This window comes from Schistocerca cancellata, chromosome 2 (assembly GCF_023864275.1).
Source record: "Schistocerca cancellata isolate TAMUIC-IGC-003103 chromosome 2, iqSchCanc2.1, whole genome shotgun sequence".
Classification (NCBI taxonomy): Eukaryota; Metazoa; Arthropoda; class Insecta; order Orthoptera; family Acrididae; genus Schistocerca; species Schistocerca cancellata.
The window spans coordinates 516,313,857-516,337,476 of NC_064627.1; the positions used below are offsets into that span (position 1 = coordinate 516,313,857).

General features: G+C 43.3%; 1 protein-coding gene across 3 annotated transcripts in view; it reads right to left on the reverse strand.

Moving 5' to 3' along the window:
* The window catches only part of LOC126162066 (fibronectin type-III domain-containing protein 3A), a 323,114-nt gene that overhangs the window by 221,680 nt on the left and 77,814 nt on the right, over positions 1-23,620 (reverse strand). For 2 of the 3 annotated variants that reach the window (XM_049918327.1, XM_049918328.1), the window contains exon 2: positions 16,434-16,696. The exons of the other annotated variant lie outside the window; for it this stretch is intronic. In XM_049918327.1, coding sequence (XP_049774284.1) covers positions 16,434-16,584 — 151 coding nt within the window. In that variant the 5' untranslated portion in view covers positions 16,585-16,696. The remainder of the gene's footprint in view (positions 1-16,433; positions 16,697-23,620) is intronic. 3 annotated transcript variants of the gene reach the window in all.

Consider the following 23,620-nt stretch of genomic DNA (forward strand, 5'->3'; position numbering starts at 1 on the left):
CTAAACTGGTGATCCCTTGATGCCTGAGAATATGTCCTACCAACCGATCCCTTCTTCTAGTCAAGTTGTGCCACAAACTCTTCTTCTCCCCAATTCTATTCAATACCTCCTCATTAGTTATGTGATCTATCCATCTATTCTTCAGCATTCTTCTGTAGCACCACATTTCGAAAGCTTCTATTCTCTTCTTGTCTAAACTATTTATCGTCCATGTTTCACTTCCATACATGGCTACACTCCATACAAATACTTTCAGAAACTAATTCCTGACACTTAAATCTATACTCGATGTTAACAAATTTCTCTTCTTCAGAAACGCTTTCCTTGCCATTGCCAGTCTACATTTTATATCCTCTCTACTTCGTCCATCATCAGTTATTTTGCTCCCCAAATAGCAAAACCCATTTACTACTTTAAGCCTCTAATTTCCTAATCTAATTCCCTCAGCATCACCCGATATAATTCGACTACATTCCATTATCCTCGTTTTGCTTTTGTTGATGTTCATCTTATATCCTCCTTTCAAGACACTATCCATTCCGTTCAACTACTCTTCCAAGTCCTTTGCTGTCTCTGACAGAATTACAATGTCATTAGCGAACCTCAAACAAATTCAACCACTAAGGGGGTAAAATAGTGGTTGAAAGGTTTTTTTAAAAAAATAAATTATTAAAGAAAGTATTAAAGCATTTTTAATGCTACATCTATAAAAATTGCGAAATTATTTCACTATGAAAGCACTTTCAAAGTTAATTTTATGAAAATTTGAATTTTGGTGCTGTCAGAAATAAAAAAATGTTTCACCGCTCTTGGGCATTTAACCCCTATTATATAAAAAAATGGGTGTTAGTGGACTAAAGTTTCTATGGAAATATCTCCACAACAACGCAAAAGGCATCATGAACAAAAAACTTTTGACTCCAGCTAGCAGAATCGCTTTTTGGTCAGAAGTACATTCGGAAAAGACCATGCGTCTATGGCCTTAATTAGCGTGAAAATTTCAGAAGTAGTTGCAATTTGTGAACATAAAAATTCGATTAAAGTAAAAAAAAAAAAAAAAAAAAAAAAGGCCTAGGTAGGCCATACAGTGTACGCGAGCGAAGTGTGGACGCTAAGCTAGTTACAAATATTTGTAGTTTAATCATATCTTACACGTATCTCGATCGAAAAGCTACTTGCACAAGAAAACTAACACTAGAGTTTCTATCATGATCTAGCTACAAAGACACACGGAAACAAGAACACTTCGTCCTCCTTTTGTATCAAAAGTAAAAAACTTTCAAGGCATATGTTCAGAGAATGCTACTCATGTAATCGTCTTTAGGAGGGCTCGTGACTAGAGACGTTGCTACACATTATGCACACAAATATGTGAAACCCTGATTTTTGGGCTGAGCACCTGTACAGCAGAAGTGAGCGAACAATTACATTCTTCTTCGCGTATTACATTTGGTTCTTCCAACAGACTTTTACTGCAAACCAGACATCCGAAAATCCAATTTTTTCCAAACATAGATTTAAATAAGTATATACACATATAAATCTAAATTTATGACTATCCTGGCATCTCTTGGGTGAGTATCGACCTACTGAGACAACGTACTGAGTGTATGATAAATATAGATCAATTCGAGTAAATCCAACTACCATGATTCCAGGAAAAATGTATCCGGCCGTGAAAAGCAAACAATAAAGAAAATCAAGTTGGAGAGCCGCCGGGCTTACTTCGACCGGCCGCCGGCGCTACCCCGGGCTGGTGCGGGTTGAGCGAGACGGCCGGACGTGACGTCAGCACAACGCCGGGCCGCCTCTCAAGTTATGCCAATTGCAGTTTATTTCTCCCAGCGCTCCCTGGGCGACGCACACAGCACCGACCTCCTCCGAGCTACGGCAGGCCGCTCCTACACATATCACTGGCACGCGCTCTGCACGGTGCCAGCGAAATAAATGCAATTACCAGACTGGTGAAAAACTCCGAGTACGTTATTCGACATCAGACAACGGTCGTCTATACCGAGAAGTGAAGCAGTGAATTTTTGTTTGGTGGAATTTTGTTTAAGTTTCTCGAGCTGCAAAGCCAACTTTGATTTTTGCTAAGAACTCCAAGAGAGAGTAGCCGTCGTACCTCCACGATTATTCCTTTCGTCATCCTATTCAGAAATAAGCTAGAACATCGTCTCTTGCATGTACCTACCGACGGCATGTCTGCCAGGTGCTGTACATGGAGAGACACACACTGAAATAGTGTCATTTTATAGGTTCCCATTCATTGGACGGCTTATCGGCTCTGCTGTTGAAGAGAAATAGAGTGAGAAACTAACTGTCATGGAGAATAATAAAAGGCTTCTACGATACCTTTTTGCGACAGTTTCTCTTTGAGAATAGTACTCTCGTGTGTGCGCGCAACTTAATCATTCCATCCCTCGTTGAAGGAGTTTTGTAATTGCATACAGCCACTTTTCACAAAATTATGTCGATATGAATCATATCATGGAATTGCTACCGTATTTTAGCGTAATTGGTGGAGTGCGAATTGACATAGCATTCGTACGTACTCGACGAAGTCTTCAGACCAACCAAGCGCCACATCGTCAATATTTCACAAACTTGCTTAGCGTGCGTTAATGCTGTCAGAAATATTACGAATCTGAAAATAGTCGCTGTTTAAGTTAACGATATTGTTAATTGTTAAAAGTTTTTTTGTTTAAAGTTTCATACACAGTATTTCGATACAGATCTAAATAAGCCAAGTAAACAAACAGGATGCAGGATGCTTAACATCAACAGTGGTGATCACGAAGTACTTTAAGTAACTTTGTTGCCTTGGTAGCTAAATAACCCATGACGGACGAAGCAGACTAGCACAGACACAATGGAATTCCTGGCCAAGAGAATTATACTAGTATCAAACAAAGGCATTTATTTGATGAAGAAATTTCTGAGAATGTACATTTGGAGCCCAGCATTGTATGGTAGTGAATGATGGGCAGTGGGGAAAACCGGAACAGAAGAGAAACAAAGCGTTTGAGATGTTGTGTACAGAAGACTTGTAAACTAAGTGGACTTGTAAGGTAAGGAATATGGAGGTTCTCTTAAGAATTAACGAAGAAAGGGACAGACAGGAAACACCGATAACAAGAAGGGACAAGATGATAGGACATGTTTTAAGACATCAGGGAATGAACTTCATTGTACTAAGGGGGTCTGTGGAGGATAAAAACTGGAGAGGATGATACAGATTGGAATGCATACAACAAATAATTGAGGATGTAGGTTGTAAGTGCTACTTTGAGATAAACAGGTTGTCACAGACGGGGGCTGTCGCATGATATACTGCGAACTATGGATGAAGGGCGGGCAGACAATTCCATATTTCTAGATTTCCTAAAAGCATTCGACACGGTGTCCCACTGCAGACTTAACGAAGCTACGAGCATATGGAATAGGTTCCCGCATATCTGAGTGGTTCGAATAGTTCTTAAATAACAGAAACCAGTATGTTGTCTTTGACGGCAGAGACAAGGGTAGAGTATCGTCAGGAGTGGTCCAGGGAAGTGTGATTGGACAAATATTATTTCGCCGGCCGCGGTGGCCGAGCGGTTGTAGGCGCTCCAGTCCGGAACCGCGCGACTGCTACGGTTGCAGGTTCGAATCCTGTCTCGGCCATGGATGTGTGTGATGTACTTAGGTTAGTTAGGTTTAAGTAGTTCTAAGTTCTAGGGGACTGATGACCTCAGATGTTAAGTCCCACAGTGCTCAGAACCATTCTGATATTATTTCCTATAAATATGAATGATACGACGGACAGTATGAGTAGCAGTATGCTGTTTTTCGCTGATGATGCTGTGGTGTACGGGAGGGGGTCATCTTTGAGTGACTGTGGGAGGGTACACGATTACATGATGACAGACGTAACTAACAGTCGGTGTGAGGAATGGCAATTAGTTCTAAACGTAGAAAAATTTAATTCGGATGAGCAGGAAAAACAAAACCTTAATGTGTGCATTAGAAATGTGTTGCTTGACATAGTTAAGTCGATTGAAAACTAAGAGTGACGTTGCAAAGTGATATGAAATGGAACGGGCACGTAAGGATTGCAGTAGGGAAGGCGCGTGGTCGACTTCAGTTTATTGGGAGAATTTGGAGAAAGTGTGGTTTATCAGTGAAATATATCGCGTGTAGAATACTAGTGCTACCTATTCTTGAGTACAGTTCGAATGTTTGAGATCCGTACCGGGTCAGATTAAAGGAAAACATCGAAGCAGTTCAGAGGCGGCTTGCTAGATTTGTTACCGGCAGGTTCGAACAAAAAGCAGGTATTACGGAGATGCTTTGGGAACTAAAATGGGAATCCCTGGAGGGATGGCGACGTTCCTTTCGAGGAAATCTACTGAGAAAATTTACACAATCGGTATCTGAAAGTGCCGTCAACATACATTTCGCGTAAGGATCACGAAGCTAAGAGAAATTAGGGCTCTTACGAAGGCATTTATGAGTGAAACAGAGAAGGAAATGACTAGTGGTGGTACAGGGTTCCCTCTGCCACGCACCGTTCGGTGGCTTGCGGAATATGTATGTATTTATGTACGTACATATACATCGCGTCAAACCAGTCAGCCGACTGATGGCTGAAATAAAAGTGATGTTTGCTGTTTTCATGATCTTGCAAAATTATTTTAACTTTGTGGCCATATATCCTTCCCGTCGTCACAGTCGGCAGTTAGCCTACGAAGAATAGTCGTTTGCACCATCCATCTGAATTGTGTAATTTTTGTTCTGTTTGGTAAATGATTTTAACTGTTTGTGTATCATATTTTGAGCCACAGATGGAGCAATATTTCCTTAAAGGAGCGCGGAAACCGATTAAAAACACCACTCAGGCTGGTTCGTCTACCAGATCAACGATCGTTAATCCGCCGAGCGAATTCGATCCAGCTCCGCTTCACCACACATTCTCGAAAAATAGCACGCGGCACGTTAGGACTATTAATAGCTAGACGAAACATATGCGCTGTAACGACAGTCCACTTTAACACTGGACAAACATGTGGTGTTCAGAAACAACCGACGTCTGTATCGCCATTCGGATTCCAGGAAGACACGCCCGCAGTGCAGCGTGCAGGCAGCAAACATTTTCGTCTGACGTCAACAGTGCCTGACACCTCACAGCGGAATGCCACTGCAGACGTTGCCCAGCAGAGACCTCCCGCTGCTCATAGCGGTACCTCGTACAGAGCTGTCGTATGAAGGATTTTATATCGAACGCCTGCCACCCTCAAAGTCAAACTGAACTAAAATAACTGATCAGCCATAAGAAATGCTAAATGCTCGAGGTTTATAACACGCCAAGTTTAGCCATAAGAAACTTGAGCGTTTCGCGCGGAACTATATACGGAAACGATTACACTGAATACGATCGCGTACAATATTTTCACTTCACCGTCCTCCAATTCACGAAGGTTTAAGTAAAGACGGTATTATTAATGGCGTGAAAGCATTCCACTTTTCACTGTACAGTAGCTTTCGGCGTATTTTTTTGTTTTGTTTTTGTTTTCCTAAAAACTGCTTCTAGAAGTAGATCTTTATAGTGGAACGAACATATTCTCCGTAAGACACCAAATTAAAAAATCTACCATTTAAATAATAGGAGAGAGAGAATGGCACAATTGAGACTGTGGGGACGTGTCGCGAGTCGTACCTGCATATTTCAGTCCGCAAGAACAATGTACACAAAAGAAGCTCCGGGAGAGAGTCTCACTCTGGAACGCAGTTTCAACCTCTCACGAAGTCTCAAGACAGCACACGTTCCGTTCCAGAAAGAGATTTATTGTGTAAACATCTGAACACACAGAAATCGCCAACAGCATTGCATTTCTCTATATCTATCATCTATACTCCGTAAGCCACCTTACGGGGTGTGCTGAAGAGTACTTATTGTACTGGGAGAAAGTAATATATAGCCTGCCGGCCGGTGTGGCCAAGCGGTTAAAGGCGCTACAGTCTGGAACCGCGTGACCGCTACGGTCGCAGGTTCGAATCCTGCCTCGGGCATGGATGTGTGTGATGTCCTTAGGTTAGTTAGGTTTAAGTAGTTCTAAGTTCTAGGGGACTGATGACCTTAGAAGTTAAGTCCCATAGTGCTCAGAGCCATTTTTTAATATATAGCCCGATTTTTTCTTTAACGCACGCTCTCGGAATTTCAGCAGTAAACCTCTCAGAGATCCCCAGCGCCTCTACTGTAGCATCTACCGCTAGAATTTCGAAAGAAGGAAAGAAAGAAAGAAAGAAAGAAAGAAGATTAGAGTTTGACCGTCACGTCGACATGGTGGTCATTAGCGACCGAGTACAGTCTCTGATTGTTAAAGGATGGGGAAGGAAATCGGACGAGCCGCTTCAAAGGATCTATCCCGGTTGGAGCGATGTAGGGAAATCACAGAACACCTGAAACAGGCTGGCCGGAAGCGGATTTGAACCGTCGTCCTCCCGAATGAGAGTACTGTGTGCTAACTGCCGCGCCACTTCACTCAGTAGTACAGTTTGGTGTGCACCTCCGTAACGTTGTCGTGCCCACTAAACGACTCCTTGTCGAAAAGCGCCACTGTCTGTTGGCTCTTCCCTGTCTGTTATTAATTAATCCATCTCGTAAGAGTCCCAGACTGATGAGCAGTACTCCAGAATCTGTAGAGCAAGTGTTTTGTAAGACACTTCTTTCGGGGATGAGTTACATTTCTTTAAGATTCTGCCAATGACAGCCTACAATCTGCGTTTACTACAACGCCCGTATGCTTACTCTGGTAGGGAACACAATTGAAAGGCGTTCAAAACTGAGACAGTGGCAGAATAAAACTAAACACACACTATAAAGAGGGATGTGCGATGCTACTAATCTTCTGGAGAGATTACACGATGTGAGTTCGGAACATTACGAAAACAGTGTTTCTACCTTTCGCGGACACCACTCTACCTCCTGGGGACGGAATGTAACATCGGTATCTGCACAGGTGTAATCTGACTAAAGTTTTCACACGTATTTCACGCTGTCAACAGGAGTAACATCTCTTGCGAGCGGCGTGAGTGTGCGCATCAGAGCTATTCGTGGAAGCTGTCAGTTACTTGTGCGTGGCCAGGGTCCGGCTGAGTTGGTGTGACGTGGAGACCGCACCGGCTACCCCGGCGGCGAATGGAATGCCGCCAAGCGGCCCACTTGGAAAGAAGCCACTTCTGCGCTCTGTAAACGATCTTCTCGTTCGTCCCTGAGATGCGGCGACTATGTGTCGTAAATCGGGCCTTTAAAGCAACGACGAACTGCAAGGAAAACGCCAATAAAGAACAAACGTTACCTAAAAAATTGCGGATCCCACTCAACTGGTCGCAATCTAAGCGATAGCCCTTACCTACATTTTGGAGGAAATCACAGAAATCGACTCGAAAAATTCTATTTCATAAAACCGTGTAAACGCATTAAAATGGTTTCAGAGCTTAATTTTCATAGCATATTTCTAAACAGCCTAGTTTTCAATTTTTATTTTTCGATTTGACTGTGTAATGGCTGTGTTAAGGTAGGTTAAAGCAGCTCTTAGGAACATACCAATAAAAACACGAAACTCTGAAGAATCCAACTCCCATGTACAAAACAGCTTCTGATTACTTTACAAGTGAGTTAAGCGTGTACGCGAGAACGCTTTGAAAAGATCTGAAACTGTCGTAAGTCTGCTGGAAGTCGCTGAGTGCTCTCAGTCTCAAATACAGGATGAATATAATCTGGGTATTTGTGCACCACGAGTTGCACTGCTTCAAGACAAATCTAGTTGCTAGCTTTAATACTTGTCTTACTGTGTAAAATCTTTAACTTAAGATTATACCTCTTAATGAGTGGATTTTGTCAGTATTTTAAATTTTTAAAATCGGTCAGTAAACTGTTATATGAAATACTGAAAATTAAATTTCTGTCAGCAGCGGATTCTGTTAGATAGGAAACCCGATAGGTGACTGTGCACTGGGCTTGTTGTTTAGGAATAGTTTGTTCAAGACGTCTTGATAGTTTTCGAGCAGTAAGGTGGGTGGGGCGGAGGGGGGTGGAGCCGGAGAGGGAGGGGTGGTGGGGAGTGGAGGAAGAAAACTCCGCCTACCGATGGGAATAAGGAGATGCCTAATATTTAATGTACATATGAGTCGGCATATGTCACGTTTATTTGATTCATTACAGTTTCGCCTGGAGTGAACGTGTTGAATTTGGCGCCAAGCAGAGTTTGTCAACGTGTTGTTATCAGACCAGAAGATCCTCGCGTCTGATGGGCGAAAACTGCAACAAATCCAATAATACGGTTTGAGTGTTCATTAGTTACAACTGTCATTGTAACCTGTGTAGATGATATCCCCATTCTGGATGTCCAAATTATGCTGACGAACTCCATATAGCGTAGGGACCTAGTGTTCTCTGAGCACCGAACTTATTTTCAGGGTTCATCGTGCCACTGCGTGCAAAATAGTCTCTCATAGTGCTAAAATGTGTGCATCGCAAACGGTTTTGATGTTTGAGTAACAAGTCCACAAAGTGGCTCAAAGTGATTCTGAACGTTATCACTATACTATGTTAAATTTCATGAAAATTGTCCACCCCAGTGGCAGTCGACATGCAGTTTAATACAGGCTTCTTCCTACGCTGCAAATCACTCAACATTTTTAGCACATTGGTTATAATCGTTACACTAATTTGATTATGTGATTCTGTAACGCACCTGCTACAGTAGTGAGAATCCATATTTTCTCCACTTTAAGCTGAGTATATCCCCCTTCATTTAAGCCTAACCCTTCAATTACCCCCACCTCTCCTACCTAAAGGCACATCTCTTAGCAATTCAGCTACACGTAACGATCTAGAATTTGGCGACAAATAGCGTTACGGGAGGTTTGCGCAAGCGCTCCGAGAATAAAGCAAGCGGGGAGACGGCGGGGAACGGCCATTTCTCAGACTGACTGCGGCAGCAGAACAGCGGCGGCGGTGGGGAGAAATAGCCGATATGTGCCAGGCACGTTTTCTCAGGTCCCGCTCGATGCGAAAAGCAGTCCACCGGTCGTCGCGCGTCCGCCAAAATATCACAACTGCGAGCCGTTATCAATTTTGTAATGGTAGCCTGTTACTCGTTTACGTGACCTCTGGGGAACAGCAGGGCAGGAAATCGAGCGTGTCCTCTGCAAACGTGGGTATTTGCCTTTAACGATGTAGGGAAACCTATATCTGGGTGACCAGCAAGAAATTTCAATCCCAGAATCTTCATGCCCCCCATCTTCTCTCTCTCTGCTGAACGTTTGACTACAGAAAATGGTTTCATCCATGTAGCTATGTATTTACTCGTAAAGCTCCTTATCCGGCATGGTAGTAATTTGTCGTATATCATTCGCTGATAGAAAGGACTGCCTGTGTGCATTCGTACGCAACCAGTTCTCTGCCTAACTTATTCTTATGATCCCTGCGCAAGCTACAAGGTGGAGTCTCCAGAACTGTTGCACAGTTTGCCTTTAATATCGATCCACCTAACAGTTGGGGTTGGGTTGTTTGGGGAAGGAGACCAGACAGCGAGGCATCGGTCTCATCGGATTAGAGAAGGACGGGGAAGGAAATCGGCCGTGCCCTTTCAAAGGAACCATCCCGGCATTTGCCTGGAGCGATTTAGGGAAATCACGGAAAACCTAAATCAGGATGGCCGGACGCGGGATTGAACAGTCGTCCTCCCGAATGCCACATAACAGTGTTCCGAAAGAACGAAATTGGCTGTTTTTCAGACATTCCCTTTTAAGTTTTCGGAGTTCCTTTGTTACGTAAAATGAAAACTTAGTAGCTGTTGAATCTTCCAGATTGTATGATCGTTGGTGACCTCTAGTCCAGAGCTGCATTGGACATCTTCAGATGTACTCCTGGGTCCGCTGAGTCTTATCGACGGAATATTCACCAGCAACATCTCTGTCAGATATTCGCCTGAGCTGTAATGACCTGTTACCATCCTAGCGAAGTGTGTCAGGATTCCTTCGATGTCTGCTGTCGGCTTCTCTGGGATCTAGATCAAGTCACAGTAGTGTCACGGTAAGACTAAGATGATAAAAAAAGTGATTCAGCTGCTCCTACCAGTAGGTTTTATGTTATCCGCAAAGTCTCCGAAAACTATACTCAAGATGTCATACTTTCTCGCTAAGCACACACTATTAGTATTACAGAAAAAAATGAACAGGTCTTTTCTGTAGGAAATTTAATGTAGTCAAATTTTGTACAGGAATACGTTTATGCTGGAGATCACGGTTTTCGAGGTACTCAAGAAAAACGCGTTAGGAGGTCATTTTTATCCGTTTTCCTTTAACAATTAGAACATTACGGTCTCCAGCGAAAACGTATCCAAATACAAAATTCAGCGACATAATATTTCCTACAAAAAGATCTTGTTTATTTTTGTGTATCACTGACAGTTTGCTAGTAACCATCGACAGAATATGAAACACTTGCGTGTGGTACCTGAAGGCACTGCAGGTTGCGTAAAACCCATACGTAGGGGTAGCTGACTTGCAGTGTATTTAAGCAGTGTAGAAGACTCAAGGAGTTTACTACTAAGTTTTCGTGCACACTAATAGAGATACGGAAGCTAGTAAATTGATAAATAACATTACCTATAGGGGCAAGTTCTTCACTGTTTAGGTCATAATTTTGTCCATATCTCTGATTTTTAATGATAGCGTCGCCAGTACAACACATAACTTAATGAGTTTATGTTACAGTTCTCTAAAAAACAAAAAATTGCTAGCAATAGGGACTTCAGATTTACAGTACTATATTTACTGTTATTGAACTAATAAGTTGTCATGTGTCACAACAACGCATATCCTGTCATAACATGCTGTTTACTGAAAGTTCGTTTCTCACACAGTGTATCAAAAATACTCAGATTAGAAGACGACATACTAGTTATTATTCTCTATGCCGGCTGCTGTGACCAAGTGGTTCTAGGCGCTTCAGTCCGGAACCGCTGCTACGGTCGCAGGTTCGAATCCTGCTCGGACATGGATGTGTGTGATGTCCTTGGATTAGTTAAGTTTAAGTAGTTCTAAGTCTAGGGGACTGATGACCTCAGATGTTAAGTCGCATAGTGCTTAGAGCCACTTGAACCATTAATCTCTACGTTAGCTAATATTTGCAGCATCCTGCACCAACAACATTAGAACAAAGGATGGTGTGTGTGTGTGTGTGTGTGTGTGTGTGTGTGTGTGTGTGTGTGTGTGTGTGTGTGTGTTCAGTCTGAGCGAGGTGGCGCACTGATTAACACACTGGATCCGCAGTGGGGGACGCAGGGCTCCAAATCCACGTTCGGCCATCCAGATTTAAGTTTTCTGTGGTTTTTCTTAACCGCTTAAAGCAACTGCCGGGACGCTTCCTTTGAATATTTCACGTCCTGTTCCTTTCTCCAGTCTGGTTTACTATTCATACCTCATTATCTTCACGAGGTATTAAAATCCTTCTATACGTAATTATTCAAAATATTTTCATTCTGGACAGCAGCGAACAAGGTTCAGGATGAAAACCAACTTGTTTCGTCATGCTAACTTTTGTCATCAAAAATATATTCAAGAATTTATGATTGTTAAAATACTGTGTCCATAAAGTTCCATTATGCTTTTCAAAAAATTGTAACTTGGAAACTTATTAGAGAGACTGATTTGTGGCTTCTAGTAAAACGACATTCTCCTTTGTCATTTTTTTTTTTTTTTTTTTTTTTTTTGCAGATTTGACTTGGGCTGCACAAGAATGGCGTCAGATCAGGAGAAAGGGCTATAGGTCTACGAAAATCCACAAACACACTTTAAGACAGCTGTGATAACCCGAATTTTCGTGTTTGGTGTGGCCTAATGCACGATAGGATAATAGGGCGATTTTCTTGCAGGGAAAACCATAATGGGAAATATTTACCTGGGGAATAATGGGAAATATTTACAGCTTCTTCTACCACAGACCGAAGAGCTGTAGCTATCCATCATCTTTCAGCATGATGATGCACCCGGATATTGGAGTTTGAACGTGCAGCATGCGGTAAACGTTTTCTGAGAAGTGGATGGATCGTGATGATTCCATCGCATGGTCCCTGCGTTCTCCCCATGCCATGTCGTTAGACGTCTTTTTGTAGGGTTACATCAAGGATCGCATGTACACACCATGGCAGTAACATGGCTACCTTTCGTGCAGGAATCAATAAAGCAATCAAAACAGTTGACTTGTACCTGTGCAGAACTCTAATACTGCCTTGATGTTTTACAAGAAATGCTTGTGGCAGAGACTGACGTTCTGGTATAACAGAAAAACCTTTCCAACGAACTTAACTTTCACGTTGTAACTGTAAAGGTACTGACGCTTATTTTTTCCATTTTCTCAACGAAAAAAATTAATAATAATAAAAAAAGAAACCGCACGGCAATGACTGTAGGTGTATAGTTAATGTAACTGCAACACTAAAAAACACAAATCTGTGAAAGTATTCCTAACGCAGTATACAGTCCGGATCTGGAATCTTTCATCAAATTACAGAAATAAAACAACAACAAATATTCCTCTGTAAAGAGCGAATGGAACTAGATTGAAGTTTAATGTCTCCTCTACATCGCGCTCATCATACAGGCCGGCTGAAGTGGCCGTGCGGTTAAAGGCGCTGCAGTCTGGAACCGCAAGACCGCTACGGTCGCAGGTTCGAATCCTGCCTCGGGCATGGATGTTTGTGATGTCATTAGGTTAGTTAGGTTTAATTAGTTCTAAGTTCTATGGGACTAATGACCTCAGCAGTTGAGTCCCATAGTGCTCAGAGCCATTTTCATCATACAGGGTGTAGGGGGACGAGGGGGGGGGGGAGGGGCTGGTAAGATTAGAGCAGAGCAGAGGACGCACAATTAAGCAAAAATTTGGATAACTATAGGCGAGAAATGCACTGCTATTAATCTATGGGCATAAAAGACAACCAACCAGTGACGAGTGCGAGAGTGTTTATGAGTGCATCTAGCAGTGCTGTTTTGTCCAACTAAGCAACTAATGGATTACAGTATTTTTAGCTGAGTTGATTTAACGCTTCCGAGACGGGCCTGAGCTACCGTGGTTGGGGCCGCTGGGCGGTTTCTTTCAACACATTTTCCGGCGATCATAGCACTGCAATTATACATGCAATAAATTTGTGTGATGTGTCATTTGAAACGATGTAACCTCCTTTTAACTTTTCGTAAAAGGTGGATTATGAGATACTAAAATTAGTAAATATACAGTTTCACTAATGGTTCAAATGGCTCTGAGCACTATGGGACTCAACTGCTGTGGTCAGCAGTCCCCTAGAACGTAGAACTAATTAAACCTAACTAACCTAAGGACATCACACACATCCATGCCCGAGGCAGGATTCGAACCTGCGACCGTAGCAGCAGCGCGGCTCCGGACTGGAGCGCCTAGAACCGCACGACCACCGCGACCGGCACAATTTTACTGAACCATATTTTTATTCCGAAAGAAAATTTGTACACGATATTCTTACACAACTTGCTTAATAGCGTTTTGTTTTGAAACACTAACGCATACAAAGAGCTACAGCAAAATTTGGACACAATCAGGACGTTTCTTTTGGGCACGTTCTCCTCTTCTGGTTCTTATTGACAGACGAGACTAGTATAGACACAACACAGAGCAGCACTGTATAACGCTCTGTATTCGAGTATAGATACATAGATAGGACTGAATTCGAACACTACGTGGCAGCACATTGCAGAGATTCTTCATTGTGCTGTCTACATGGTTATCTATAGGCGCAATGGCGGCTAAGCACTACACTAACGAGACTCGGGCGGCGTCCACCGGAGTAACTAACATTGCAAGAGTCCTACTCGGGTGCCGCCGCAAAAAAGAGTTAATAGTCAAGCTTCACCGAGTAAACAACACAGAAAACTCGCATCTAACGTAAGCAATGATGCATAGGAATTTGGAATCTGCCTAGCTTTCGCTCTTCAGCTGAAATCATTATTTACGACTAATTTAATTACTAATCGCGCACTTTAGCATAACAGGTGTTAGCTGGGACAGGTTAGTTGAAGAACACGCACTTCGCTGATTGGCTGTCGTTTCAGCGCCGTAGCTCCACAATGGAGCATTTCAAACGCATGGAAAATTTTGCTCGATTCGACTATCCCTGCCCTTTGTATTTTCATGTTTTCGCGGCGCAATGACTGCTCTGTTAAGTTTCGGGTATGCAGTTGGAAAATATTGGTTTCAGCTTCTGCTATTTCGGCTGTATGTCGTTCAGCCATCTTCAAACTCGCGGACCACGCCACTGCGCATGCGGCCACTGGTTCACAGGCTCCAGAGACGTTAATCGCTGGCAGGGAAGTATAGTGTGGCTGTGCAATTGATCCAATGTGGGATGTCAATGTATCACACTGAGATTTATTGTCGCGACTTGTTTGGAAGTTTATTATTGAAAGCGCCGGATCCCATAACATATCGAATCTGAAGCCGCTGTCTGTAATGTGAAATAGTACGGATCCCGAGAACCACAAAGTAAAAGCGATTTTTCACTCTCCACCGAAGACAGCAGTACTCCTGGGTTCCATTAAAGATGATTTGGTGCTTCGGAAGCCTGGGGTTTACAAGATCCCGTGTCAGTGTGACCCTTCATGCATCGGACAAACGACACGTACCGTCCACGAAAGATGTGCAGAACACCGCATGTACACCTGGGTCTCACAACCCAATAAACTGACGGTGGCACAGAACTGTATTGACACTGGGCATTCTACGTTGTACGAGAACGTCGAAATTATTAGAAGAAGCTGAACTTATGCAGCTGGGCACCCGAAATTTAATGGAGCATTCGCTACCCTGTTGTGTCCTAACTATCACGTTGTTTTTCTCCACCCTGTAGAATGAGCTGCAACTCAGATGAATTAGGGTAGTGCCAAAGCGACCTTGTAGTGTTTAAGTAAGTATTCATTCGCATTATTCAGAAGAAACATTAAAAAATTCTGAATCATTTTGGGTGGACATGTTTTGCACCTACCTCTCCGTAGTACTGGTCCAGTGTCTTAAAGTGCCACCTCACCGTTCACCGTCTGATAATGTTAGATAATAAAAGAAGAAACTATCAAGCGACAAAAGAGGCCTGATTAATGTTCTTTTTAATAAGACAGCAATCTATAAACGTATAAACGGCGATGCCCTGACTGACGGACTTATCATCGCCCAACCGAAACCGCTAAGGATAGAAACTTCAAATTTGGAGAAGGTAGGCATCATTTAAAGAAAGATTCCATTTCTAAGGGGAGGGGGGCGGGTGTTAAAAAGGAAATTAAAGGTTTTTTGAAAATGTCGCCATGAAGACAATTTTGAAGCTATACCTACGAAAACTGGTATCTGTTTCCTCGATCAGAAATAAAGAAATACGTCTTTCAATGTTTTTGGGAATTTTACGGATATGAGGGTGAAATTTTTCTCTCTGCATAAATCATTATTGATCTACAAACCATTTTTGAAGCTATACTTACGGAAAGACTTCTCGGTTATAAATATATAAATACATATTTCACTGCCTTTGGAAACGCAAGGGGCTGAAATAGGGGACGAAATGTTTTATGAAAATATTTTATTATGAAAGCATTTTTAAATCTAAACCTACGAATATTTTGAATTCGGCTTTGCAAACGAAAAAGATTACTTGTTTCACTGCTTTTGGACATTCAACCCCTGTGAGGCTGAAATAAGGAAAGAAAATTTTTGTTATATTACAAAATTTTTAAAGCTAAATCTATGAAAACTGGTATTTCACTTCTCAGATGTAAAGAAATGTGTGTTATGGGATGAAAGTTTCTATGGAAATATCACTATAGGAACGAAAAAGGCATGATTAAGAAAAACCTTCGACTCCAGCTACCAGGATTGCTTTTTCGTCAGACGTTCTTTCGGGAAAGACCACGTTTCTATGGCCTTAATTTGCGTTAAAAGTTTAGAAGTTGTTGCAGTTTGTGGACATAAAATTCGATTAAAGAAAAACAACAATAAAAGAAAAATGTGTGTGGACTGTACGTCTACATGAGCGAAGCAGCGGGCGCTAAGCTGGTTGGTGGTACATGTGTCATTCGGGTCAAGCGTTCTTCGTCGAATCATTCAGGAGACACTAAGGATAACTACTTTATTAGTTGTCGAAGCATGATAACCAAATTAAAATATCTGTTTACATGGTTTTATAATTATAAGGTAGACACCGAATGTGGCTTGAACCCTGTCTCACTAACCGTTGGGGCACTTCCCATTTATCAGTACAGTGTATGGAGTGGTGTGTGTGTGTGTGTGTGTGTGTGTGTGTGTGTGTGTGTGTGTGTGTGTGAGAGAGAGAGAGAGAGAGAGAGAGAGAGAGGTGCAGGACGGGCCTTACCGTAGTCTCCGTGCACGGCGCACATGTGAGGGTGCGCGGGGCACATCTCCTGCGGCTGCGGGTAGAAGTCGGCCGGGTAGTAGTCATATGGAGAGCAATACATGTCATTATGGTTTTCCACCGGCTGCCCCGCGACCATAGCCTTCAACATGGGAGGTTGCGGCGCCGGCTCGTGGCTGCTGGGCTGGAGCGCTGCTGCTGTCGTGGGCCGCGTCACGTCACAACGCTACTGTACATAGTCCCTCTGGCACGCGCCGCTCGATCTAGAACCAACACCACACCATCAGCGCCCGCCGCACGCCGGCGCCAACCACGCAGGAGAGATGCCCTAGCCGGGGTCACGACATGCTACCGTTGTGAGCGACACTTTCGCACCCAAAATATGGGCTCCGGAGATGTAAAGTTTTTTTCATATTTGTTGTGTTATCGGCAGTAGAAGCCGGTATAACCATTGTCACGCCGTGGTACGGTCGTAAGTAGCACATTTACACCGATAGTATGTACTCAGGAGATATAAACGGGTATTTTTTGTCATGTTATTGGCAGCAGAAACTGTTACACCTTCCAAATGTTTTGAGCATTACCCGAAATAAAGATTTATACTACACAGATATAGTTGGAGAAGGCAGAGATTTAAATTGCAGAATCAGTTTTTCAAGGACTGTAGAACAACGTTGTATTCTCCGTCGCATATTTCGCAAGAGAACCAAAAGTTGAAAACGATTGGGTTTAATAAGTGTGCTTTTGCTTAGGAATGGACAGCATTTCTCTCGAGATGTATTCCTGAAGAAAACGACTAATAAGACATGCTCGGTCATTCACAGCAAAATTGAATTTCGGACTATTCATGTAGATGTAAACTGATTTTCATAGTTGACTGACCGTTTCAACTAGCTCATCACCATTGGTGGAGTTATATGGACAGGGTATTCAATTCTGACATTCATCCATCTGGCTATAAGTACACTTGTAAATGCAGAATACATGAAAACGAGCAAGAAATTCTTGAGATATCATTAATGGGAGCTCGTCGATACACCTACGAGGTAAATATCCTCGTGAGGATCAGTATAAAGAATGAAGCGAATTCTAACCACAGTCGAGCGTCTTCTTAAACCAGGAGAAGACAGACACAAGCAGCACCTTCCATTTCGGACGAGGAGCCAAAACAGTAAATATTTTCAACTTATCTCGAAGGTAATACCACTACAGAAGATAGGATTTTGTATAATAGTAGCGTCATTCACAAGATAAAAGACCATCGACTCACTGAACTGATATTGGGCACATGCATGTACTTCATAAGAGGGCAGTCAAATGAAAAAAGAACACCCGTCACAACGAGACGATGAAGTGGTTGCATTCAAGATTATTCAGCATACGCGTAAGACACTTATCCCACTGGGATGTGGGACGATCACTTCCTGTTTGGTCCGGTCGGCGGCTGACGGATCCACAACTGCACCCATTCTTGCACTTCCTCGCCCGATTGAAATTACGTCCACACACGTCTTTCTTGAAGTCGCCAAAGATCCGGGCTGTACGAACGATCTTGCAGTGTTTCTCAACCAAATCGCTGAAACGTAGCCTTCAGCGTTGGGGCGGGCATTACCGTCCAACAGGATGATAATGATGATGAGTTGGGTTGAGGGGGCGCTCGACATCACGGTCATCAGCGCCTTGACGAAAAGTCAACATGAAATCTCAAGGGTGGGGACGAAGGCTGTCCCCACATGCAGAGCAGTTTATAATGTACTAAAGTCTGCCGCCCTTTCCCACCAGTTTGGGGATGAGGCCTGATAGTTCACAAAATTTCACCACTCTGTAAACACTGGTATCGGTATCTGCGAGGATCTCCAGCGAGACCAACGGCTGCCCTATTATCAGTACACAGGACACACGTAGCCACAATATGCTGAACTGAAAGCGGCACGCCACAAACTTCACAGAAAGGTGGATCCTCCCTCCGTAGGAGGAAGCCATGTGCACCAAGATGATTCCGTCCAACGGCATTCCCGGGTATTTTGACTGTGGAGCTTCGTAGTTTCTGAAAAGTGTCTTGAGAGCGCTGCACATTCATTGTGAGATGTTTTCACTTTTGGCTTTGCCGTTTGCCCTCGAGATGTCAGCTGTTGGAATGTCTCAACGCGTCTGTTGATTATTTTTGAATAGAACCATTCGATGGTTCCGTTATAGCGGGTGTTTGGCTTTCATTTGACTGCCTCTCATAATAACCGCAAATAAATGAGCTGCGATTCTAATTTAATCGCAGTCATGGTGAAAGATGCTGAACAATGTGAGTAGCGGGAAAGTAACAGCACGGTGAACAAAAGTACGCGGTGGTTTATTAGAGAAACAAACCGTGTTAGCGGGTGAAGAATGTCACCTAACATGTTCTATTACCAAATGAATATCTAACGAAATTGGTGTCATATTCTCCATTACTTTCAGAATTCTACGGTACCTATTTTGCCAAAATATTTGTCACTGTAGTGGGAGAAACTGGAACTGTACATGCAATGGAAATAAGTTCTACTGCTCAGTTCTAATTTGCTACCCTAGGATTCGAGAATCTGCAATAAGAATGTATGCTCAACATATGAGCAGCGCCGATGCTAAGCGTAGCACCGTCCACGCCCTGCTAATTGCCGTCAGACACGAGGGTTCTCTCATACCGTCTTCTTTGTGCGGCCGCTTGGGAAATTAACCTTTTCATTAGGTTTTCTCCAAGCAAAGAAAGAAAAGTTATTAACGAATGGGCAAGTCTGACGACAGTACCATCTGAAAGGCAACCGACACACCCAGATTTTTTCTGTGTAATTTCTCCTCAGCAGCGAATCCAACACTCTTAGGATCTTCACATTCTACTGTCAATAGTAACGCAGTGTGAAAACTCCGCCAACACTGCAGCACAAAATATTGTCTTAGTCTAACATCGTATTAGGTTATTTAATTCATATGTACGAAAGAACATCAGGCCTCGGCGCACCCCAAAACGTTTACTTGGACTTCCCTGTATACACGTAATTTTCGAGACAGTTGCTAGTTAAGGAACTGCGCTCGCATTAGGGAGGAGGGGTGTTTAAATACACTTCCAGCCATATCTACCCAGGTTTTCCGTATCTTCTTTGTACTACATACGGAAAACAAGTTGATTCCACAGAAAAATATGGCCGATCACTTCCCACATTATTGTCCTGTCCGTGACTGTACTCTGCATTCCATGACGTCGTTGAGACTACATTAGAACCTAATTTTCCTTTCTCTTAAATGTCAACGCCGGCGATTATGATTTCATAAGTTTCTCCGTCATATGTTCTGAACAGTGCGTTCAGTTTGTCCACGAACATAATATCTTTTTTTTTGGTTACGAGCGATAACAAATGACAACGGCAAAATGTCTAAACGCAAGACGCACCTAGCAGGACGGACTGTGCAAGTGACAGACCCCTCTCCTGTGGTCAGTGTCTGCATTTACGTCTACAGAGCGTACACGCCTACAGCTTAAAGTACACGATACTAGAAACAAAAAGAGTTTCAAACATGGGCTCCAAAATGCATACGTTAAGAGCTATAATCACTCCATCTTCCCTACTGTGAACAAGTGCTCATAGCTCTTACGGACTGCTCTTTAGAGCCCATATTTACTGGACTTTTTTAATTCTTGTTTTAGTCCATACTACCACCTCCAGAAATATGGAAAATTCAATTGTATATGAATTCCCAAGGGACCGGATTGCTGATTTAATCGGTCCCTAGACTTAAGCACTACTTAAACTAATTTATGCTAAGAACAACACATACACCCATGCCCTAGGGAGGACTCGGAAATATGGAAAGGAAAGTGCTTGCAGTGGAACAGATTTGTTTCACATAATCGAAGATGAATTGCTCATAGCTCTTAACCTATGCGTTTTAAAGTCCATGTTTACTGAGACTGTTTTTGTTTTTGCTTCTACTATCGTCTACATTTAACTGCATCCGTTTACGCCATTAAATGTGATATACCCGATACATTCTGTGAACGACAGCGAAATACATGGAAGTATGTAGTTACTATTATACTCTTCACGAGTAGCATATGAGAGGGACGACTTTAAAGGTCTCGTATCGAATTGTACAGTATGTGAGATGATGTAGGGTTGTAGTGTTTATGCCATTTTATATCGTTTCATATATTACATCTGTTTTACTTCATTTAATATACACACATCAAAAATAGTTTTGCATCACCCCGGCTCCCAGAACTCTGGTAGAGAGACATTGACCGTGGATACTGTATAATAGACAAAGTCCCTTTGACTGTACACAGATGTCACTAAATCCGCCCAAAGATGTAAACAACCATGCATGAGCAACGCCTATTAGATGGCTCATGTTGTATGTAATTCAACCATGCCTACACGGTCAATACCGCGGTTCGATCGCGTCCGCATTGTTATTTTCTGCCAGGGAGGGCTCTCAACAAGAGAAGTGTCCAGGCGTCTCTGAGTGAACCAAAGCGATGGTCGGACATGGAGGAGATACAGGGAGACAGGAACTGCCGATGACATGCCTCGCTCAGGCCGCCCAAGGACTACTACTGCAGTGGATGACCGCTACCTACGGATTACGGCTCGGAGGAACGACAGCAACGCCACCATGTTGAATAATGCTTTTCGTGCAGCCACAGGACGTCGTGTTACGACTCAAACTGTGCGCAAGAGGCTGCATGATGCGTAACTTCACTCCCGATGATCATGGCGAGGTACATCTTTGCAACCACAGCACCATGCAGTGCGATACAGATGGGTCCAACAACATGCCGAATGGACCGCTCAGCACTGGCATCACGTTTTCTTCACCGACAAGTATTGCATATGCCTTCAACCAGACAATTGTTGCAAACTTGTTTGGAGGCAACCTGGTCAGGCTGGATGCCTTAGACACACTGTCTAGCGAGTGCAACAAAATGGAAGTTCCCTGTTGTTTTGGGGTGGCATTATGTGGGGCCGACGTACGCCGCTGGTCATGGAACGCGCCGCAACGGCTGTACGATGCGTGAATTCCATCCTCCGACCGATAATGCAACCATATCGGCAGCATACTGGCGAGGCTTTCGTCTCCATGGACGACAATTCGCGCCCCCATCGTGCACATCTTGTGAACGACTTGCTTCAGGATAACGAAGTCGCTCGACTGGAGTGGCCAGCATGTTCTCCAGTCATGAACCCTATCGACCATGCCTGGGAGAGGTTGAAGAGTGCTGTTTATGGACGACGTGACCCACCCACGCCGAATCGCCATTGAGGAGTGGGACAGTCTGGACCAACAGCGCCCTGATGAACTTGTGGATAGTATGCCACGACGAATACAGGCATACATCCACACAAGAGAACGTGCTACTGGGTATTAGAGGTACCAGTGTCTACAGCAATCTGGACCACCACTTCTGAAGGTATCGCTGTATGGCGGAACAGTACGCAATGTGTGGTTTCCATGAGCAATAAAAAGGGCGGAAATGATGTTTACGTAGATCTCTATTCCAGGTTCCGGAACTCTCGGAATCGAGGTGATGCAAAACTTTTCTTGATGTGTGCAGATACGCTTCTCAGGGAAAATAGTTAAAGTGTTACAGATACAGGACACGGGAGCCAGGATCGTAGGAGTAAGTCTGTCGAGTCGAGACAGTGATTCTGTGATAAAATGTATATTTAAAAAACCTCGCGTATGAACACCGGCGACAAGTATAACTTTATTTAAGCTTAATAATTAACATTTAACACAGTGAGATCATAAGCCAACCTTGCTGCAAGCTATAGTTATACTAACACTTCAGCTTTCTAATGATTTCGATACAATCTTGTTAAGCACTTAGTATGATGAGAGCGCTGACAGACTTCAGTTTTCGCCGGCAAAGCTGTCCGCTATAATCTCCAGTTACAAGAAATCTGCCGTTGCCGTTAGCTGCAGGCAGCCGACAGTACCGTATATTGTTTTTAATGTGTCCGGTATAGTGTATTTTTAAATGTTCAGCTCGTGTGACGTGGCCCTACCCATGCAACTTCACACGCGGAACAACTTGGGATGTTCGCTTGGTGAAAGCAGTAATCTACACGCAACACGGACTCCTTTGCAACGGAAGTTACTGAGGCATGCGCTCATAAGCCATGTTACTAAATAACACACACAAAAAGAGGGATTCATGATGTTACTGAAGATGGTGCCTGTGCCTTTCAAGTGTCGCCAGTTTAGATTTTTAAAAATTTCTGTGACAATCACGCGGATCAAAATAGTTAGTGTCTGCCAATTCGCAATACTCTTCTGTTTCCTCTGCTAAACGAACATGATGCTTATGCAACGTGAGTTACCTCAGCGAAAATCTTAGAAGACACGGTAGTGTTTCTCCAGGCGATAAGACATCTGCAGACGCAGCTGCGACCGCCACTCGCTGGAAGGCGCGGCACTCCGAACTCTTGCGGCTGACGTCCGCAGCGGCAGTAATACCGCAATTAGGACGTCATCGGACAATTAACTTTCCAGCCAGCGGCGCGCTGTTTTATTCGATGGGAGTGACCGAGAACCAGCTTGAGGTGGAAGACGTTCGCGTGTCTTTAAACGGAAAAAGATGCCAGGCGAGAGAACAGTGATAGTCTAAGGAGATTCTTCTTAAAGGGGTTCAAAGGGCTTTAAGCACTATAGGACTTAACATCTGAGGTCATCAGTCCCCTAGACTTAGAACTACTTAAACATAAGCAACCTAAGGACATCACACACATCCATGCCCGAGGCAGGATTCGAACCTGCGACCGTAGCAGCAGCGCGGTTCCCGACTGAAGCGCCTAGATCCGCTTTGCAAAGTGGCCGGCGAGATTCTTCTTAATGAAGCGTTTATTCCAAGTGGATGCCACGTGAAGCGTCGCAGAAAGCTGTAGATTCCTTACTAAACAGTGACCTTTATGAAACACTACGATGACATAGTAATCGATAAAAAAAAGCAGGAAATTTGAGGGATGCAATAAAAAATGTAACGGGGACGAGGATTTAATTGGTGGTTTCTTCACGTCCCACGAGCACTATTTTAGTGAGATTTTTGTGTTAAGTTGCAGTAATTATTGTATACTCCAGATTCAGAGTCTTCCTTTCTTCTGTTATCATTTCAACAATATAGTTCTTGGTAGTGACTATGTTACAAGGGGGGGGGCATT